The following is an 18,341-nucleotide window of genomic DNA, read 5'->3' as shown; positions in this document are numbered from 1 at the left end:
GTTTCTCCAAAGGCTTTAGGATCCCTGCGGCAGGATACACAGGCAGCGCACACTGTAAGAACCAACTATCGGTAAAACACAACCCAGCAGTGGTGGCTGCAAAAATTGAGAAGGAGTTATCTTTAGGCAGGATAGCTGGCCCTTTTACTGAGGTGCCGGTACCCAATTTTGTGTGTTCACCATTAGGAGTCGTTCCCAAAAAAGAGAAGGGGCAATTCAGATTGATCCACAACCTGTCAGCACCTAGAGGCGCGTCACTGAATGATGCCATTGAGGAGGGTATTTGTAGTGTTAAGTACGCCTCTTTTGACCAGGCGGTTAACTTATTGCAGGCCATGGGGCCCGGGGCGTTGATGGCAAAGTCAGACATTGAATCAGCCTTCCGTCTCCTCCCGGTACACCCAGCGGATCAACATCTCCTAGGTTTTACGTTTGGGGACAGGTTCTACATGGATAAATGCATGCCCATGGGATGTTCTATATCATGTGCATACTTTGAGATGTTTAGCTCTTTTCTTGAATGGGCCATGAGACAAGCGACGGGCCACCAGCAGGTCATGCATTATTTAGATGATTTTCTATTCCTGGGTACGGCGGGATCTCAGGAGTGTGCATGGGCATTGCAGGAATTTTGCGTGCTCATGCGGGTTTTTGGTGTCCCGCTTGCGCCCGGGAAGACTGTTGGCCCGACCACCTGCTTGGAATTCCTCGGCATTGAGATTGATTCAGTAGAGGGATGTTTCAGATTGCCCAGGGACAAATTCAGATCAGCGCTACGTTTATGCTTACGCAAAGATAAGGTCACCTTGCAGCAATTACAAGAGGTGGTAGGGCAACTGAACTTCGCACTGAGGGTCATCCCTATGGCTCGTCCTTTCTCTCGCTCCATCGGCCAAGCAATGAAAGGGCTAAGGGAGAAACATCACCGCACTAGGCTGTCATCTGAGATTCGCCAGGATATGCTTATATGGATGGCATTCCTGGAGGATTTTAATGGCAGGGTGGTCTGGCCCGGCCCTCCCGCAACATCAGCAGAGTTGGGCCTATGGACGGACGCTGCTGGTAGTGTGGGCTTCGGCGCCATCCTGGGGAACAAGTGGGTCGCTCAACGGTGGCCGGAAGTATGGAGAACATGGGGTCTGACCACTAATATTGGCTTCCTGGAACTCTTCCCAATATGGGTGGCATTGAAGGTCTGGCCCGAACACCTATGTAATCAATCAGTGGTGTTTTGGTCAGACAACATGACAGTAGTGGAATGTATAAACCAACAGGGGGCACGATGTCCTTTCATACTTAGTCTGATAAAAGAAATTGTGTTGCAGTGCTTAAGATGGAATGTAGTTTTTAAGGCCAAGCATGTCCCTGGTATTCTCAACAATGCAGCTGACTCCCTCTCTCGCTTCAAAATGCAGGTTTTCAGGGAACATCTTCCTACAGCAGACCCCTCGCCAGCGCACTTCCCAGCAGTGCTTTGGCAGATTGGTGCCCCAGATTACAGGACCTCGTGGTTGCTAGCTTAGCACCCAGGACCAAGACGGCTTATGAAGGGGCGTTTTTGTCTTACTGTGCTTTCTTGGGTCAGCAATGGGAGGGGCTATGGGCGCAGGAAGACGGCTTTGCGGCCTATTTAGAATGGATGCATAAGGAAGGACGCTCAGTGGCAGCGGCGAACAGGCATAGGGCAGCGGTATCATTCTTTGCTCAAGCTAGGGGCATGTGTGATCCCACTAACACCTTTATGGTGCGCAAGGCTTTGAGGGGTTGGCGCCGTTTACAAGGTCATCATAAAGATGAGAGAAGGCCCATCGTGCTAACACGGTTGACGACTTTACTGGGCGCGCTGGACAGTGTTTGTAGCTCGGAGTGGGAGGTACTTCTTTTCAAAGCAGCATTCTCCTTGGCATTCTATGGGGCACTGAGAATTAGTGAACTAGTGGCAGGGTCCAAGTCAGACCTACAGGGCGGCGTACAAAGGGCGGGTGTGAGGATAAAGGAGGACACCATGTGGGTGACCATTCAGAAGTCAAAGACCGACCAGGAGTCACGGGGTCACACCATAGTGCTCCATCGGGCCCTTGCCAACCCTTGCTGCCCAGTGAGGCACGTGGAATTATTTCGTGGACGGCTGGGGGGCGCGGCGGGCGGGGCACTGCTCTGTCACGCCGCCGGTACGCCCTTGACTAAGTACCAGTTCAGGAGGGTATTGGAGCTGGTGGTCAGGAAAACAGGTCTTGACCCTAAAGAGTTTGGCTCTCATTCCTTTAGAATTGGGGCAGCAACAGAGGCGGTGGCAGGGGGCCTCCCAGTGGAGAGAGTGAAGAAAATTGGGAGGTGGTCCTCAGAATGCTACAAACGATATGTGCGAATTGACATGTTGTGATAAGATGGTACTCACGCCTGGTTTGTTTCCACTTTCTTGCAGTTTCTCAGAACTGTTACGCAGGGGAGGAATTTGCCGTCGGGCAGCAACGACCTACATCAGCGCGGACCAACAATCAGGATAAACTCAGAAAAATTGTTTGGATTGTGGGTCACTCCTATGTGAGACGGGCCGAATGTGTTTTTATTTCAGGTGACCGTAAGAAGAGGGCTGCACAACTAGGGTTTGACATCTCATTCTTCGGGAGAGGGGGTTTATGTCTCAACCAGTTTAGGGACTTCTTCCAGGGGCTGTTGGCGCGCCGGCAATTCCCCCCGTCAGTGGTGATACTTCACCTGGGGGAGAATGATTTGGCCAGACTGTGGAGGCGCATTCTGATTGAAGAGATTATTGCAACTGCGGGGTGGATAGCCAGGACCTGCCCGGGTTGCACGGTAGTATGGTCGCAACTCATACCTCTATGGCAGTGGCGGGGGGGGGGATTCGGTCAGGGCGTTGAATCACTCGGTAAAGAGGATCAACACACAGTTGGGCAAGCTGTTTCGAGCCCCCCTGTTACAAACAATACCTCATGGGTGTATCTGGGGTGAACGGTATTACTTGGGGGATGGAGTTCACTTGAATGGAGCGGGGAATGTCTTGTGGTCTGACAATATCTGGGACTGGTTGGAGGGATTTGCCAAACAGGCGCGTTCCTGAGGTAGGGTCTAGAGGGGGGAGGCCAGATCGTCGGTTAACAATGCTGGCCTGTGGCGGTAAGGTCATGACCGGTGAGCACATATTTAAGGTCTGAGGGGGCGGGCATCATCCTATGGAGGTTCCCGCCCAGGGGGAGGGGCCTTTGGGCCACTCCTAGAACTCCAGGGGCAAGGTAATTGATGCTTCAAAGGGGCGCGGGTCGGAGTAGTCACGCTTTCCTTAGGCTGGTAGCCACCCCGCGCGCGTATACTCATGACGTCACCGGATGGCGCAGAGTAAGGGCCCTCCTTTAGTGGGTAAATGGAGTTCACGGCGTAGACCGGGCAATTCCCGGGGCACGACTGCGCATGCGCACAGCTCTAGGTGAGGCGCAGCTTGTAGGACCTGACACCGGTTAGCGACCTTGCCATATGGCCAGAAATGTACAGAAATCAAGATGAGGATGTTAGATTCGGTTAGGAAACAACATGTATTAGAGTTTTGTTAAGGTTAGCCTCTCAAACTTGTTGACGATATTTGTATCTAATGTCCTGCTGATTTTTGTATAATTGTTGACCATGCAATTAAAACCTTTTTTAATTTCATATCTTAATAAATACGGCCGGGGGACTAGCCCCCGCCTTCCAAAAAGTAAAGAAGTCTCATGTCCACGTTTCTGGGTGTTGGGTGCCGGATTGGGGGGGGGGGTGGCAGCCAGTCGCTGACCATGTGAAAAGGGGGGGCCCTCGGCCCCCCCGCCCGCATGGCGGCGCGGCGACCGCTTCCCCCCTTTCACCCTTTGTTCCTCTCGGTGGTGGGGGCGGGCCCTTGGGCGCGACCCACCACCGATTGGCCGGCGACCTCCCTGACCCGGATACCAGTGTAGAAGGTCCGGGTCAGGGGGGACGGGCTACTGGAGGGGTGGGGCGGGGGGGCGTTGCCCCCCGCCTGGCCCCTTGGGAATAAAGAGGCGGGGAGCGCACAGGAGACCCCCTTGTCCCTGGACGCTCCCTCACAGCACGGTGTGCCCCGCGCTCGGGGCTTCTTTGTTTTCCCACCCACCATCCCTGGAACAAAAGACTTGTGGCTTCACTATGTCTGGTTTGAGTGTAATTTTGCTAGTATACTGTTAACATGTCTTACATGCGTAATTGAACTTGATCGGGTCGGTATAATTTGATGATGTGATTTGGTTTAGGAATTTTTCCCCATTTTAGCGAATTGTGTGTGAAGTGCTTTTGCTTTGATGCCAAGTGTGTTTAGGCCTTTTTTCCCTTTGTAGCTTTACGTTGATGCTGTTATTTATTAGCCAGTGTAGCTGTCCTTTAGAATTTTTTCCCATAGGTCGTCGTATTTATTAGGTATGGGGCATGCGGTAAGGTCATGACCGGTGAGCACATATTTAAGGTCTGAGGGGGCGGGCATCATCCTATGGAGGTTCCCGCCCAGGGGGAGGGGCCTTTGGGCCACTCCTAGAACTCCAGGGGCAAGGTAATTGATGCTTCAAAGGGGCGCGGGTCGGAGTAGTCACGCTTTCCTTAGGCTGGTAGCCACCCCGCGCGCGTATACTCATGACGTCACCGGATGGCGCAGAGTAAGGGCCCTCCTTTAGTGGGTAAATGGAGTTCACGGCGTAGACCGGGCAATTCCCGGGGCACGACTGCGCATGCGCACAGCTCTAGGTGAGGCGCAGCTTGTAGGACCTGACACCGGTTAGCGACCTTGCCATATGGCCAGAAATGTACAGAAATCAAGATGAGGATGTTAGATTCGGTTAGGAAACAACATGTATTAGAGTTTTGTTAAGGTTAGCCTCTCAAACTTGTTGACGATATTTGTATCTAATGTCCTGCTGATTTTTGTATAATTGTTGACCATGCAATTAAAACCTTTTTTAATTTCATATCTTAATAAATACGGCCGGGGGACTAGCCCCCGCCTTCCAAAAAGTAAAGAAGTCTCATGTCCACGTTTCTGGGTGTTGGGTGCCGGATTGGGGGGGGGCGGCAGCCAGTCGCTGACCATGTGAAACACAGTGAAAGAACAAGCATTGGCGGCCGCGAATGAAAATAAAAAAAAACAAGTTTGAGCAGACCATGCTGCGTCCTCAATGTAGTAAAATGTACAAAGTGCGCAACCATGCAGAAACAAACATTCTCATACGGCAAAGATTTTACCATCATTGCAGTGTGAAAGGAAGTCAGCGCAAATAGGACCAACATTTTCAGATTCATAACTTAGTGTGGCATTGGCTAGTTTACTTGGTATTATTTATTTTATTTTTTCTATTTATTCTGTCACTTTTCTTCCAAAATCAACCTATGTTCGGTGTCCAGAATATGAAGCGGAATTAATCAGGATTCTTTCTCGATTACTGAAGAATTATTTTAGTATGTCCGAGAAAAGCTAAATCTGTTAAGAACTTAAACACTACATCTAAATGAGTTACCTTTCAGAAAGAAAAAAAAAAAGCTTTCATTCAATTGATTTAGTCACCAAAAAGTATGCACACCTCAATATAGAGCGGGGAGGTCAGATAGCAACTCCTGAATGGCCATCTGCATAAAGTACCAAAGTTCTGACACTGCCTAGAACAATTAGGAACATTGCATTATCTATATGCAAGTGACTCGTTCCAGAAAAATCTAAACAGCAATCTAGATTGGTAGAGACAAATTAATTCAGTTTTTAGTATTTAATTATTAATTGAGTGGTTGTATGATATTACAACGCATTCTGATGCGTTACAACGCGAATGCCTTCCCCACGCATAACCTTTAGCACGAATATTCCTTTACCACGCATATTTTTACAACGTTTTTCGTTGTAAATGCATACATGGTAAGGGCGTACTCTTGCTAAAGGTTATTCCCCTACCCCTAAACCCTTCTTACTAATACCCCTCCCCTGCCCTTAAAGCTAAATTCGGACCCCTTTTTTTTTTTTAATTCTAAAATTCCCCTTACCTCTCTCCTTTGTCTCGTCTGTAGTATCAGTATCTTGTAGTAATGGCGAGAGGCCACATTTGACTTTCCCACACAACTAAACATTTTTCAAATGACAATCTCCAAAGTGAATGCAATTCAAATACGTGTTTGAAACTGTGCTCAATGTCTTTCCAAAGACCATTCAACTGGGTTGCAACTAACTTTTGCAGTATACTACACCTATAAACACACCATATTTCCAAGTATTTCGGAGATACCTAGCGGGTTGTGATGAATGGAGAACTAAACTGTCAAAAACATCCACTTCCTTAAAAGTAAAACCATCACGTGCGAACAGCATCTCAATAGTATGAAAACAAGTAGGGTAAAACAGAAAAAGGACAGAAAAATAAGCAGAGGGCAAAAGATATAAGAGAAGATAGGACTGGTAGGGAGTTTCAAAGACAGGAAAAAACAGAGGGCAAGACAAAAGAATGCACACAAGACAGGAGTACTGACAAGAAAAGAAGCAAAAAGAAACCAGATAGTAAACTGACTGTGATCTTACCTTCATCTAAGACGTTACTCCAACGCGGCCCGAACCGACTCCACCCTGATCCTGGCTGAAGAGAGTAAACTGTAGGCCAGGGAGCGCGTGCGGCGGGCGTGCTGCGTCACTGCTGAGTGGGGGCTGGCCAAAATGATGTCCAGGGCCGTCATTGGTAGCGCTACCAGATTGACGGCCCTGGGATCCACATCTTTAAACGCCTGCCGCGCGCACGGTGGGGGTGCGTGCACTGTGACGGTGCACTATCCCACTAACTTGCAGCACTTTCTGGATTTCATGTCGGCCGGGCCCACTGATCTGCGGTCTACTCTGCGGGGCCTGCGGCGGGGCACCTGAGAAGCTGTCCATTCCGCCATGCCTAGGACTGGCCCTGGGACTGCCGCCGGCGAAGAAGGTAGAGCAAGATATCGAGGCAGGAGAGGAAGATGTGGGTCATTCCAGACGGCGGCAGGTCAGGAGGGCGGGGGCGGGGTGTGTGTGCGTGCGCTTGGCGGCGCCTGAGAAGTGGTGACTCATGCTGGGATAATTGGTCTGGCGGCGCTTGCAGCGCCTGACGTCCCACAAACGTGCACAAGCTGCTCAACCTTGAAGCGCGTTCACAGACCTGGGCTCGTTCACAGCTGTGACTCCCTTGGCAGGGATGAAGGCGGCAATAAGTCTCGTTGGCAGCAGCGCTTCGCGCTGCAACGCCAGCGAGACCTAAAAAGGAGGGAAAATGAGGAAGTTGAAACACATATTACTCTCAGATCAGGTATCAGTAATCTACAATAGAACTGTGCGCATTTTCCTCGTCCCATAAATTACATTCATCCCACCCACTGGAACTGATGTAATTCTGCTGATCAGTCTTATGAAATTTGTACTTTCAGAAATTGTGTAAAAAGGGCCTACCCCCCTCACATTTACTCTCACACGTCAAAGTCACGAGTGACAGGAGCATTATTACAGAACTTTATAGAAGATCAAGGTACCTCTGAGCTGTGGTCACTTGAGTCTTTAAGGAAAGTAAAAAGGATGTGGGACCATGTTGTGATGAAAATCAGTAGTAAGTAAAAAAAAAAGTATTAACTTTTGATCTGAACTCCTGAAACCTCTGCCTCCTGAACACTTCTAATCATGGAATCCACACTACACCACTATTGAACATAAACATTAAAGCGAAAAGCAGTCATTTAACATTCTCTGCCTCGTTTCAACTGTGCCAGCAAGCCAGATTAGAATGTTTTCATTCCATGACTAAGCAATAGCGACCAAGCAGCCCAGGTGGATCAGTTCAGAGACTGGTCTCTTTATAATGATATTGATACATAATATAATTGACACAAGAAAATAGAATGCCCAATCACAGTTCTTTGATATTCCAACCCCCGAGTGCTACATAATAAACTAACCTAGGTTAATAACTTTAACTGACTTCAAGTAAATAATATTCTCTACTTACAAAAAGTATTTTTCTTTTAAAGAGGCAGATTACTTAATCTGATTCAGATTCCAGATTTTTAAAGCTAGTTTCATTAGATTTTCTCATATATCCAATATTTTCACTGTGAACCCACTACAAAGATAAGTCGTTGCAGAGACATTGCAAAAGAGTAACCTCATGTAGGTTTGTAATTAACATTAGAACTCTTCAAACAAAATCAATGCATTGAATTACTTTACACCAAGTACTTTTTTCATTCACTCTCTCCTAAATATACCGTAAACCTAAATGAACCTAAACCTTCCTAATATTTACTGTTACCTTAATGCTACTCTAACCCAAAACCTAACCCACAATTAACCTTGCACTAACAGTTAATCTTTTATGTAAATCTTTTTTGCTTAACTAATCACAAAAGGGGCGTGGCCAAGATGGTGGCGAGGTAGGAAGCAACTTGCGGAGCTCCTGCCTGTCGCCCACCACCTACATCGGTTAACAGCACCTAAGAGCCGGTGACCACGGAGTTTTGCAGCGGAGCGTGTCCTAGTCCTGCTCCTGCCTCTTGACCCGCGGGGGTTTGTTGCCTCCTCCCGCCGACTGCGCCAAAGGAAGCAGCCTACACCACATCGGAGGAGGCCCCGAGACAGGGGCGACCTGTGACGGTGTCTGCCGAGGCAGGCTTCCCTAGCACTGGCCTCTGCCCGACGTGCGAGCAGCGGTGGGGAGGATCTGCTACCACAGCTTGATCGGATGCCTCATCCTAGCTCCCTGGAAACTGGTTTGGCTGGTGGAGCACTCCTGCCCAGGACTGTGCTGGGCCGGTCGGTTCGTTGCCGAGTTTGACACTGCAGTCTGAGATGGGGTCGTACCCCTCATCTCCCACTTCCCGGAAGCGGCCCTGCTGAGCCTCTGTGGCTGAAGAGGCAGCAGACCAGAGTGTCGATTGAAACGGCTGGGCCGTCCCGGGAGCAGAGACCGCCGAGGGAGGACTGCGCTTCCCCTGGGGCATTGGCCCGCCCAGTACGCTGCGTGATTGGAGTGGCCGCCATCGCTGTGAGGAGGGGGAAGATGGCGGCCCTGAAGGACTGACTCGCACCGACGTTTGTGGGTCCCCCCCATTGGAGACTGCCGGAGCCGCAGTCGCGAGGGGGGGCGCTGAGGCGATCTGCGGGCCGGGCCCCAGAGGACTGAATGTACACGGGTGCAGAGAGGTGAGGAGCACTGCGGCACTATCCCACTAACTTATAGCAATTTCTGGATTTCATGTCGGCCGGGCCCACTGATCGGTGGGGCATCTGAGAAGCTGTCCATTCCGCCATGCCTAGGACCGGCCCTGGGACTGCCGCCAAGAAGGTAGAGCAAGATATGGAGGCAGGAGAGGAAGATGTGGGTCATTCCAGACAGCGGCAGGTAAGGAGGGGGGGGGGGGGCGGTGTGAGTGTGGGGGTGGGGGGCCGGGTGTGTGTGCGTGTGCGTGCGCTTGGCGGCGCCTGAGGAAGTGGTGACTCATGCTGGGATAATTGGTCTGGCGGCGCTTGCAGCGCCTGACGTCCCACAAACGTGCACAAGCTGCTCAACCTTGAAGCGCGTTCACAGACCTGGGTCGGCTCGTGCCCAGGTCTGTATCGGGCTCGTTCAAAGCTGTGACTCCCTTGGCAGGGATGAAGGCGGCAATAAGTCTCGTTGGCGGCAGCGCTTCGCGCTGCAACGCCAGCGAGACCTAAAAACGCAGGACACAAGGGATCCATGCAAAATAACAAGAGTTTAATCAAACAAATGATTTAAGGTACAGCAGCATTCAAAACGCCAACAGCAAAATTGTCCAAAGAGGCATGCAAAACATCAAGGCAATAATGCCAGACAAACGTGCCATGTGACTGCCAAGTGGCTGCCCTACAAATCTCCTGGATAGAGACCTGCTATCTCAGGCCAGGAAGCGGACACACAGTGCGTTGAACATCCCTGCACATGAGACAGAGGAGGCAGACCCACAGACTTATAGGATTGGAAGACCGCCAAACGCAGCCACCTACTGATGGTAGAAGTAGAAACCTTCTTCCCCTTAGCCACACCCCTACAGGAGACTGGCAGGGCAGGGGAAAGATGAAACCCCAGGGTTCGTTCGAGGTAAACCTGAAGGGCTCTGCGAACATCCAAAGATGGAGGAACAAGTGAATCCCCATCCCCAGGCAAATCAGGAAGGACCACCTCTTGCTGCAAATGGAACTTGGAGGAAATTTTAGGTAGAAAGACCGGGTCAAGCCACAAAACAACCCTATCCTGCAGGAACTGCAAATAATGGTAGGAGATAGGCAGAGCACCCAACTCATCCAACCATCGAACGGAGGTGATGGCCAACAGAAAAGTCAACTTTGTAGACGCCCACACCAGATCAGCCTCCAACAAATTTTCAAAAGGGGGTAACTGCAGACCCCTCAAAACAGTCGGCAAATCCCAAGAAGGCACAATCACAGGAGAGAACAGACGAAAAAGCCGAAAACTACGCAAAAGCTGACTCACCAAAGGAGCAACAACCTCCAATAAGGCCCCAGAAATCCTACATGCCCGAACCGCAGCCCATTTTTTTTTTAAAAAATTTTTTTTGCCATTTGTATAGCGCACTACTCACCCGGGAGGGTCTCAAGGCGCTTGGGGGGAGGGGTATGCTACTGCTCGAACAGCCAGGTCTTGAGTTGTTTCCTGAAGGCGAGATGGTCCTGGGTCAGCCGAAGGTGGATGGGGAGGGAGTTCCAAGTCTTGGCAGCCAGGTAAGAGAAAGATCTTCCTCTGGCGGTGGCTCTTCGGATGCGTGGTACGGCTGCGAGGGCAAGGCTGGTGGACCGTAGCTGGCGGGTGGGCATGTAGAAGGTCAGGCGGTCGTTGAGGTACTTGGGGCCCAGGTCGTGGAGAGACTTGTGTGCGTGGGTGAGGAGCCGGAACGTGATCCTCTTGTCGACGGGGAGCCAGTGCAGGTTCCTCAGGTGGCTGGAGATGTGGCTGCGTCGTGGGACATCCAGGATGAGTCGGGCGGAGGCGTTCTGGATGCGCTGGAGTCTTTTCTGTAGCTTGGCTGTGGTTCCGGCGTAGAGGGCGTTTCCGTAGTCCAGTCGGCTGGTGACGAGTGCCTGGGTGACAGTCTTCCTGGTCTCGGTCGGGATCCAGCGGAAGATCTTGCGAAGCATACGCAGGGTGTTGAAGCACGATAAGGAGACGGCGTTGACTTGTCTGGTCATCGAGAGGGAGGGGTCCAGGATGAAGCCCAGGTTGCGTGCTTGGTCGGTTGGCTTGGGTGCGGTGCCCAGGGCTGGGGGCCACCAGGAGTCGTCCCAGGCGGAGGGCGAAGATCCCAGGATGAGGACTTCCATCTTGTCAGAGTTCAGTTTCAGGCGGCTGTCCTTCATCCACTCGGCGACGTCTTTCATCCCTTCGTGTAGGCAGGTTCTGGCGGTGTTGGGGTCTCTGGTGAGGGAGAGTCTCTTGAGCAGACAAGGTAGAAAGGGAAAGGTACTTCAAAAACACATCTTGAAGAAAATCAAGAACAGAAGTCAGATCCCCAACCACAGGATGCAAACCATGAGAGGAGCACCAGGAGACTAAAGAGCTCCAATGCTTACCATAGCTCTTAAGTGTCGAAGGCTGGTGAAACTGGCCACCACAGAAGAAGAGCCCAAAGACTCCAAAGTCAGCCGCTCAAGAGTCAGGCCGTTAGATGCAAGCGAAGAAGAAAGGGCAAAGACAGGAGCGGATACTGAAGCGGAGACGGAACCATAGGAAGCCGGACAAACCTGCCCCGCCAGCTGCATCAGGAGCGGAAACCAAAGGCGGTGAGGCGAAAAAAGAGCAATCAACAGCACAGACTCCCTCTCCCCCCGAATCTTCTGCAGCACCCTTAGGAGGAGGGGAATTGAAGGGAAGGCATACAGAAGGCCAAGGAATCGAGAGAGCATCCACTGCCCAAGCCGAGGGACAAACCACCATGGAACAAAACCGGGGGAGAAGAGCGTTGTGAGGGGAAGCAAAAAGATCATTCCAGGGTGTCCCTAACCGAAGACAAAGGTCCTGGAACAGAGGAACATAAAGATGGTACAGAACACAGGACGGAAGGTTGCGGCTCAAGTTGTCTGCATGAAAGTTCAGATGCCCCTGAATGTAAACAGCCCTACGCCAACAGGTGAAATTCTGGCCAGGCACAAATCATGGAAGCCAGAGATGCACACATGGTTCCCCCCTGGCAGGTCATGTAACAACGAGCCACCTGATTGTCGGTACGAACCAACAGATTTGTTTCATGGAGAGAAACCTGAAAGAACTGTACCACCTGCCGAATGGCCGCCAACTACCGCCAGTTCAAGGAACAGGCGCTGTCCCTCTGAGACCACTGACCCTTGGCTTCCAAGACCCCAACATGGCCCCCCAACCCCAAAGACTTGCATCCGTGGTCAACAAGAGGGTAGGAGGAAGCTGAAAATGCACCCCCTTCCCCAGATTGGGAGTGCAAAGTCACCAGTCCAACTCTTGAACCAGAATAGGGGAGAGAGAAACCAGGGGCTCGTAATACACCTGGGAGGGGTCCCACTGAGCCAAAAGATGATTAACCAAAGGCTTGAGATGCAGGCGAACCCAAAGAACCACCAATGTGGTGGTAGCCATCAACTCCTGGACCTGCAATCAAACCTGAGCCGGGGCAGAAGGGTGACCCAGTAGGTCCTGTAGCAGAGCCTGCAGGGAAAGGATCTGAGCAGGAGATAGAAACACCGCCCCCCGCAATGTGTCGAACAGTCCCCCGATGAACTGAAGTCTCTGAGAAGGAACCAGATGAGACTTGGCTAGATTCAACTTGACCCCCAAATCCTGGAACAAGACCATCATCGATTCCACGGCCAGAAGAGCCTTAGGGAGGGAGGAAGCAGAGACCAGACAATCATCAATATAGGGAAACACTAAGAAACTGTGACGCTGCAAAACTCCCACAGCAGGAGCCAATACCTTGGTAAAAGTCCGGGGAGAAGAGAGGCCAAAAGGCAACACCTGAAACTGGTAATGGAACACATCCACCACACAAACTTCAGGAACTGCTGACTTTCTGGATGGGCGGGAACGTGAAAATAGGTGTCTTCCAAATCCAGAGAAGTCAAAAAAATCACCCTCCTGGATGAGGGGAATGACGGACTGTAAGGTGACCATCCGAAAATGATCCAGCCGTACCAACTTGTTCAAAGACCTGATATTCAGAATTGGGCGGGAGGAATCATCAGGTTTTGGGACCAGGAACAGAGTGGAATAGAACCCCAGGCCCTGCTCCACCAATGGAACCAGCACAACAGTGCCCTTTGACAATAACAGGCTGATGCCTGACAACATGGCAGATCTTTTTACAGAGTCTTTTGATAATGGGTTAACCTGAACACAGTCCAAAGGGGAATCGCCCCGGAACAGAATCCGGTAACCCAGATCGATGATCAGACGGGACCAATGATCCAGGAACAAATGGAGCCAAGTCACTACCATGGCATAGTCATTTTTGTCCAGCACCCTGGGGCTGCTGCTGCCGCTGCTTAGGCTAGGATTTTTAATGGAACGCAGACCCCCGACCACGGGCCCGACCACGAAAGGGCTGAGAAGACAGAGCATCTTGAAACCCTTGCTTATGGGAAAAAAATGTGTTCTTCTGTACAGTCTGAAAATATTTCAACAACTTCTTCTCCTCCGCAGATCGCTGCACCATCGTGTTCAGATTGTACCCAAAAAGCTGGGGACTCTAAAAAGCAGTTTATGAACCAAGGTCTTTTGAGCAGCATCAAGATGCCAAGGCTTGGTCCAGAGAGACCTCCTACCAGCCACCGCTGCCACCGCTGCCCCAGCAGCCGAGAAGTCCCACAGGGTATCAAAAGTCACATCGGACAGAAACTGAGCCAAGACCTCCATCTGCACCAAGATTGGAGTGGGATCCCCCTGATCCTGAAGACAGTCAAACAATTTCTTAAAATCCTTGACAAGGACCTGCGAAGCATAGGTCGAGTAAGTGCTAGTACGAACCCCAAAATGAGAAGCAGCATAAGAACGCTTGAGAGCGGACTCCACTGGAGAAAGATTTTGGAGGCACCGGAGAGGAATCCTCCTCACCCATGTCAACAGGCAGCAAGAAGAGGCCAAACAGGAAGCCACCATACACAACAGGAAGTGCCCTTAAAAGCTGTTACCAAGCAACCAAGTCTCAAACACCACAAGACTTGGGAAAACAAAAGGGACCGCCCGCCTCCCCCACAGCCACAGAACAAACAATCATGGCCGTGGGAGTTGGATGCCACTAGGAGACCCCAGCACTGGAACGACCCGAGGGCAGAACGTAAAGGAAAGCGCCCCACCCCACCCCAGCCAAGCACATGCTCGGAGAGCGCATTCTGGCCAAAGAGCAGGAATGCGACCTACTGGAACACCAGTGCAGCAGTGTGCAATGAAAGCACATACTCTATAAATGTAAAATAAAAACGCACGGCAAAGGAGACCCAAGCAGCGAACTGGAAACAGGAAACACGGCACAGCATACCAGCCATCCGACCGACGTGTCGGACAGCAAAAAAAACAGGCATGGCGGTGGGTGGGAGGGGCTTATATTATAAAAATACTAGCGTTTCTATTGGTTGTCATGAGGCAGGATTGCCTCACATGGTTAGGATTGGGACGAGGACGACATATGAGGGTAATATAACCTGAACTGGTTTCCTGTAAAAGAAAAGATTCTGCTAAAAATTTACTCTGCTTTACCCAGACAGTAAAGACCGGCACGGTCATTTCTCATCTAGTGTATGGACGTGTACACACACACACACACACAGACACACACACAAGCACCCCCCCCCCCCTCCCGGTCTCCCGGATTTTCTCTGCATGCCCCAATTTGAATGGGTGCTCCGTGGTGGCAGATCCTTCCTTATTATAAACACCAAACTTTGGAATGATTTCACTCAGGATATGTGGAATTTCTCCAGTTTTGGTGCTTTTAAGAATGCTGTAAAAGCTTTTTTATTCTCACAGTTACAGTTCGAATTCTGGCGCCTCGATGTACAGTTTTGCAAAAAAAATATAGGTCATTTGTCCTTACAACAAAACATTTACCTGAATAAGTTATACTTTGCAAGCGGTTACTGCCTTGTCTTGTGCAATACCATTTTGCAAAGAAAAATGCAATTGGGAAACTTGCAGAGAGGAAAAAACTAATATATTTGCCCTGGTTTTCAGATATCCTCAAAAATCCTCAGCAAAGTGTAATTAAGCATACGCATAAATGTTCAGACTTGTTAGAGAACATTATCTATCTATCAAATCAATATTATCCGGCAATGCACAAAAACTCGTCGCATAGAGAAAGGAAATAGAGAACTGAAAAAACGATGCAAGTTTTGCGAGGGGCAAATGTTAGGACCTACGAAAGACTACACTGGCAAAAACGTATATAATCCTATTTGTCCCATATATCCTTTTGTATATGTGCAGTGTGTTCAATGGGATAAACTTACGCTTGACAAAGTCAATCAATGAAAGCTTCTGATAGATCTCAGGTTTAGGTTTGCATTCACTAATCAGATCAGTCCTCGGTTTGTTGTCAGTGTCCTTCTCAGCCTCCTGAAAGAAACAAAGGCATCAATCAGTAGTGATAAGGGATGGAAGTGAGTTCACCAAGTTATTAGAAACGTACACCTACTAACCATTACCGAACAGGAAAGTGATAAAGAATGGCAGGGATAGATGGGACAACCCATGACCCAGTGATGTCATTCTCTATGCCTGTCCTACTCGGTTTTCCTAGATTCCATATGACATGAGCGTCTCTATTCTTGTTGCATATATTCAGAGCCACTCGAATTATGCAGCAGGGGAGGACTTCATTATGGGCAGAGTCAGCTGAATTATGCGGCACCAAAAGGCAAATTATGCTGCGCAATGTGGTACATGTTTTGTGATAGTATTACTTCATTATGTTGAAATTCGTATTCATGGTAACACCGTCTCAGCAAATATTTCTCCTCATTAGTACCTTTTTAACAACAAAATGGAGGAAAAAGCAACTGAAAGATGACTAGTCAACTCTTGCAAAGGGCCGTCCATTGCAGGGGAAGACATGTCACTATGTTTTAGTAACTTTTGATCCAAATGAGCTACAAACACAATTTTTTGTTAACGTATGCAGACTATGCAGCAGATGATGGATTATGTGGCAAATGCGGCAAAACCCATAACTATGCAGAAAATGATGACGCTGCTGAATTGCATAATTCCAGTAGCTATGTATATACTTCAGGTTTCTGTTTAAACTGATACATTTCGGTAAAATGTCTTGGGAGGAAAAGTTTCCATCTCACTTCAAACCACCCCCGTGTTAAATCCAAGCTATAAACTGCCTTGCCTGCTTCTCGAGAGATTATGTAATTAACAAAATATATAATACACAGACTACAGTGAGATGGGCTTTGGATTCAGCCATTGCTTTGCTAATTTGTCATTCCCATTTTGGATTAGCTGATAGGAAAACATGTATACCGGGGGCTAACGGGCAAGTCCCCTTTAGCCATTGTTTTATTCGATGTAGCATTCATATATTTGATAAGCCAACAGGGCAACCATTCTATGACAGCATTTTGCCTCTTTATCTGTGTGTGTGTGTGTGCTCATCAGAAAGGCAGCAACAAGGAGAGAAAAAAACATTCCCTCCCAAAATGCATCGCTTCTGGCGCCACACAATGCACACACACACACACGCACACATGATGCAGTGGCCTCCCAGGCCTTACGAGAAGAGAACTGCCTCCCTTACATAAAGCCTCCATGGCCCCGAAGGCGGTATGTCTATCTTGTCCCCACAAGTTTTCCATTGATCTGGCACGCCCCTCCGCATGGCGGTCTCTGCTACAAACAGCACTTAATTATGGGTGTGCAGCATTTCAAGGCAACTCGCATGCCAAAGAAATTCCAGAGTGCGGTTACTTTAGAAACTAACTTGTTTTGCTAAAGCTAAGAAAACAAATGCCTTAGAAAGGTAAAACAACCAATTTCAAATATAAATAAATACATGCAAAATGTTCCAATATAATTTAAACACAGTTCAGCAATAGTAGAAAAGGATTGTGGGAATGCGGATGTAGGGCAATGGATTACGGGTAAGTAAATAAACTGCACAGCTATTGATTTAGTTCTGCTGTTTCGTCTTCTCTTTCTGTAATTTTCACATAGCTGAACAGTGGGGGACGCACTGGATGCGGAGAGAGGGGCCACCAGGCGTTTGTACTCCGCTGATAGAGGATCTAATATGTGACTCCTTGTTTGTTTGTGATCGCTCAAAAATACATTTCCGGGTTGCTTGCTGACACGCAATGACCTTGTATGTGCCCACAAAAAATGTCCACGATCAAAATACTAACTTTTAAATACATGTTATCAACAATGGGAACTGGCGCCACAGGAGAGTATGTACTACTGCGACAGCGAAGCATTATGTTACTCTATAAACACATGCAGTTCAGTTCAGTAAATCTTTATTTCGATGATTAAAAACCATCATAAAAATACATATATACAGTTAAAAATTAATTAAATAGCATGTCTGAACTTTGTCTAAAAACAAAAGTGCACGATTATAAAACACTGTATAATATACATTCATTCCTTAACATTAACCTCTTGTAATTCTTAATCTTACTGCCACTTTAAAAAAATTCATAATAGAACATAATGTTCGCATATCGTTTGCTCTTTGTAAGAAGAGTAAGGCAGTTTTGGCATGACAAAACTTTGCCTCTTTCAAAATAGCCACCAAAAATTTGTCGAGGCATCTGATAAAAAGGACACAAAAGTACAAAATGAAGGGTGTTCTGCGGAGACCTATTGTCGCAGCCGCAGGCACCCTTCTGCTCAATTGTTTGAGTAAAACCAGATGGATAAGACAATATATGTGGTAACATATTGAGCCTAAAACGACACATTAAAAAGCTGTCCTGCGAGTTATACATCAAAAATAGATAGGGTTCCATATCCTCACTATTACTCACAAGACAATGAGCAGTTACTGATCACTTCAATTCAGAACCTGTTCTGCGAAATGCAAACTTTGCTAGCAGTTTTTTGATTTGTAATTTACAAGTGGTAGAAATTAAGTTCGGGTTGGTAAAAAGATCCTTCCGGTTTATATCCTCTAGCAAAACCTTGACATAATTTAGCCACGGGATTTGCAACCCCGTGTCCGTATGTAAGCAGTCTGCTACAATTACTCTACTTAATTCTGCCTCAGGATTTACCCAAATTCTAAGCCATGCTAAAATGGGGCTCAACTTTACCTGATCTATGATGTAATAGCTTCCCAGTTCGCTA

General features: G+C 48.7%; 1 protein-coding gene across 2 annotated transcripts in view; it reads right to left on the bottom strand.

Moving 5' to 3' along the window:
• The window catches only part of SLCO2B1 (solute carrier organic anion transporter family member 2B1), a 498,318-nt gene that overhangs the window by 164,717 nt on the left and 315,260 nt on the right, over positions 1–18,341 (bottom strand). For both annotated transcript variants that reach the window (XM_078658583.1, XM_078658584.1), the window contains one exon: positions 15,497–15,602. In XM_078658583.1, the coding sequence (XP_078514709.1) occupies positions 15,497–15,602 (106 nt within the window). The remainder of the gene's footprint in view (positions 1–15,496; positions 15,603–18,341) is intronic.

The sequence above is a fragment of the Lissotriton helveticus genome, chromosome 8 (genome assembly GCF_964261635.1).
Source record: "Lissotriton helveticus chromosome 8, aLisHel1.1, whole genome shotgun sequence".
In the NCBI taxonomy this organism is placed as follows: domain Eukaryota; kingdom Metazoa; phylum Chordata; class Amphibia; order Caudata; family Salamandridae; genus Lissotriton; species Lissotriton helveticus.
This window is presented reverse-complemented; position numbering and strand designations above follow the sequence as displayed.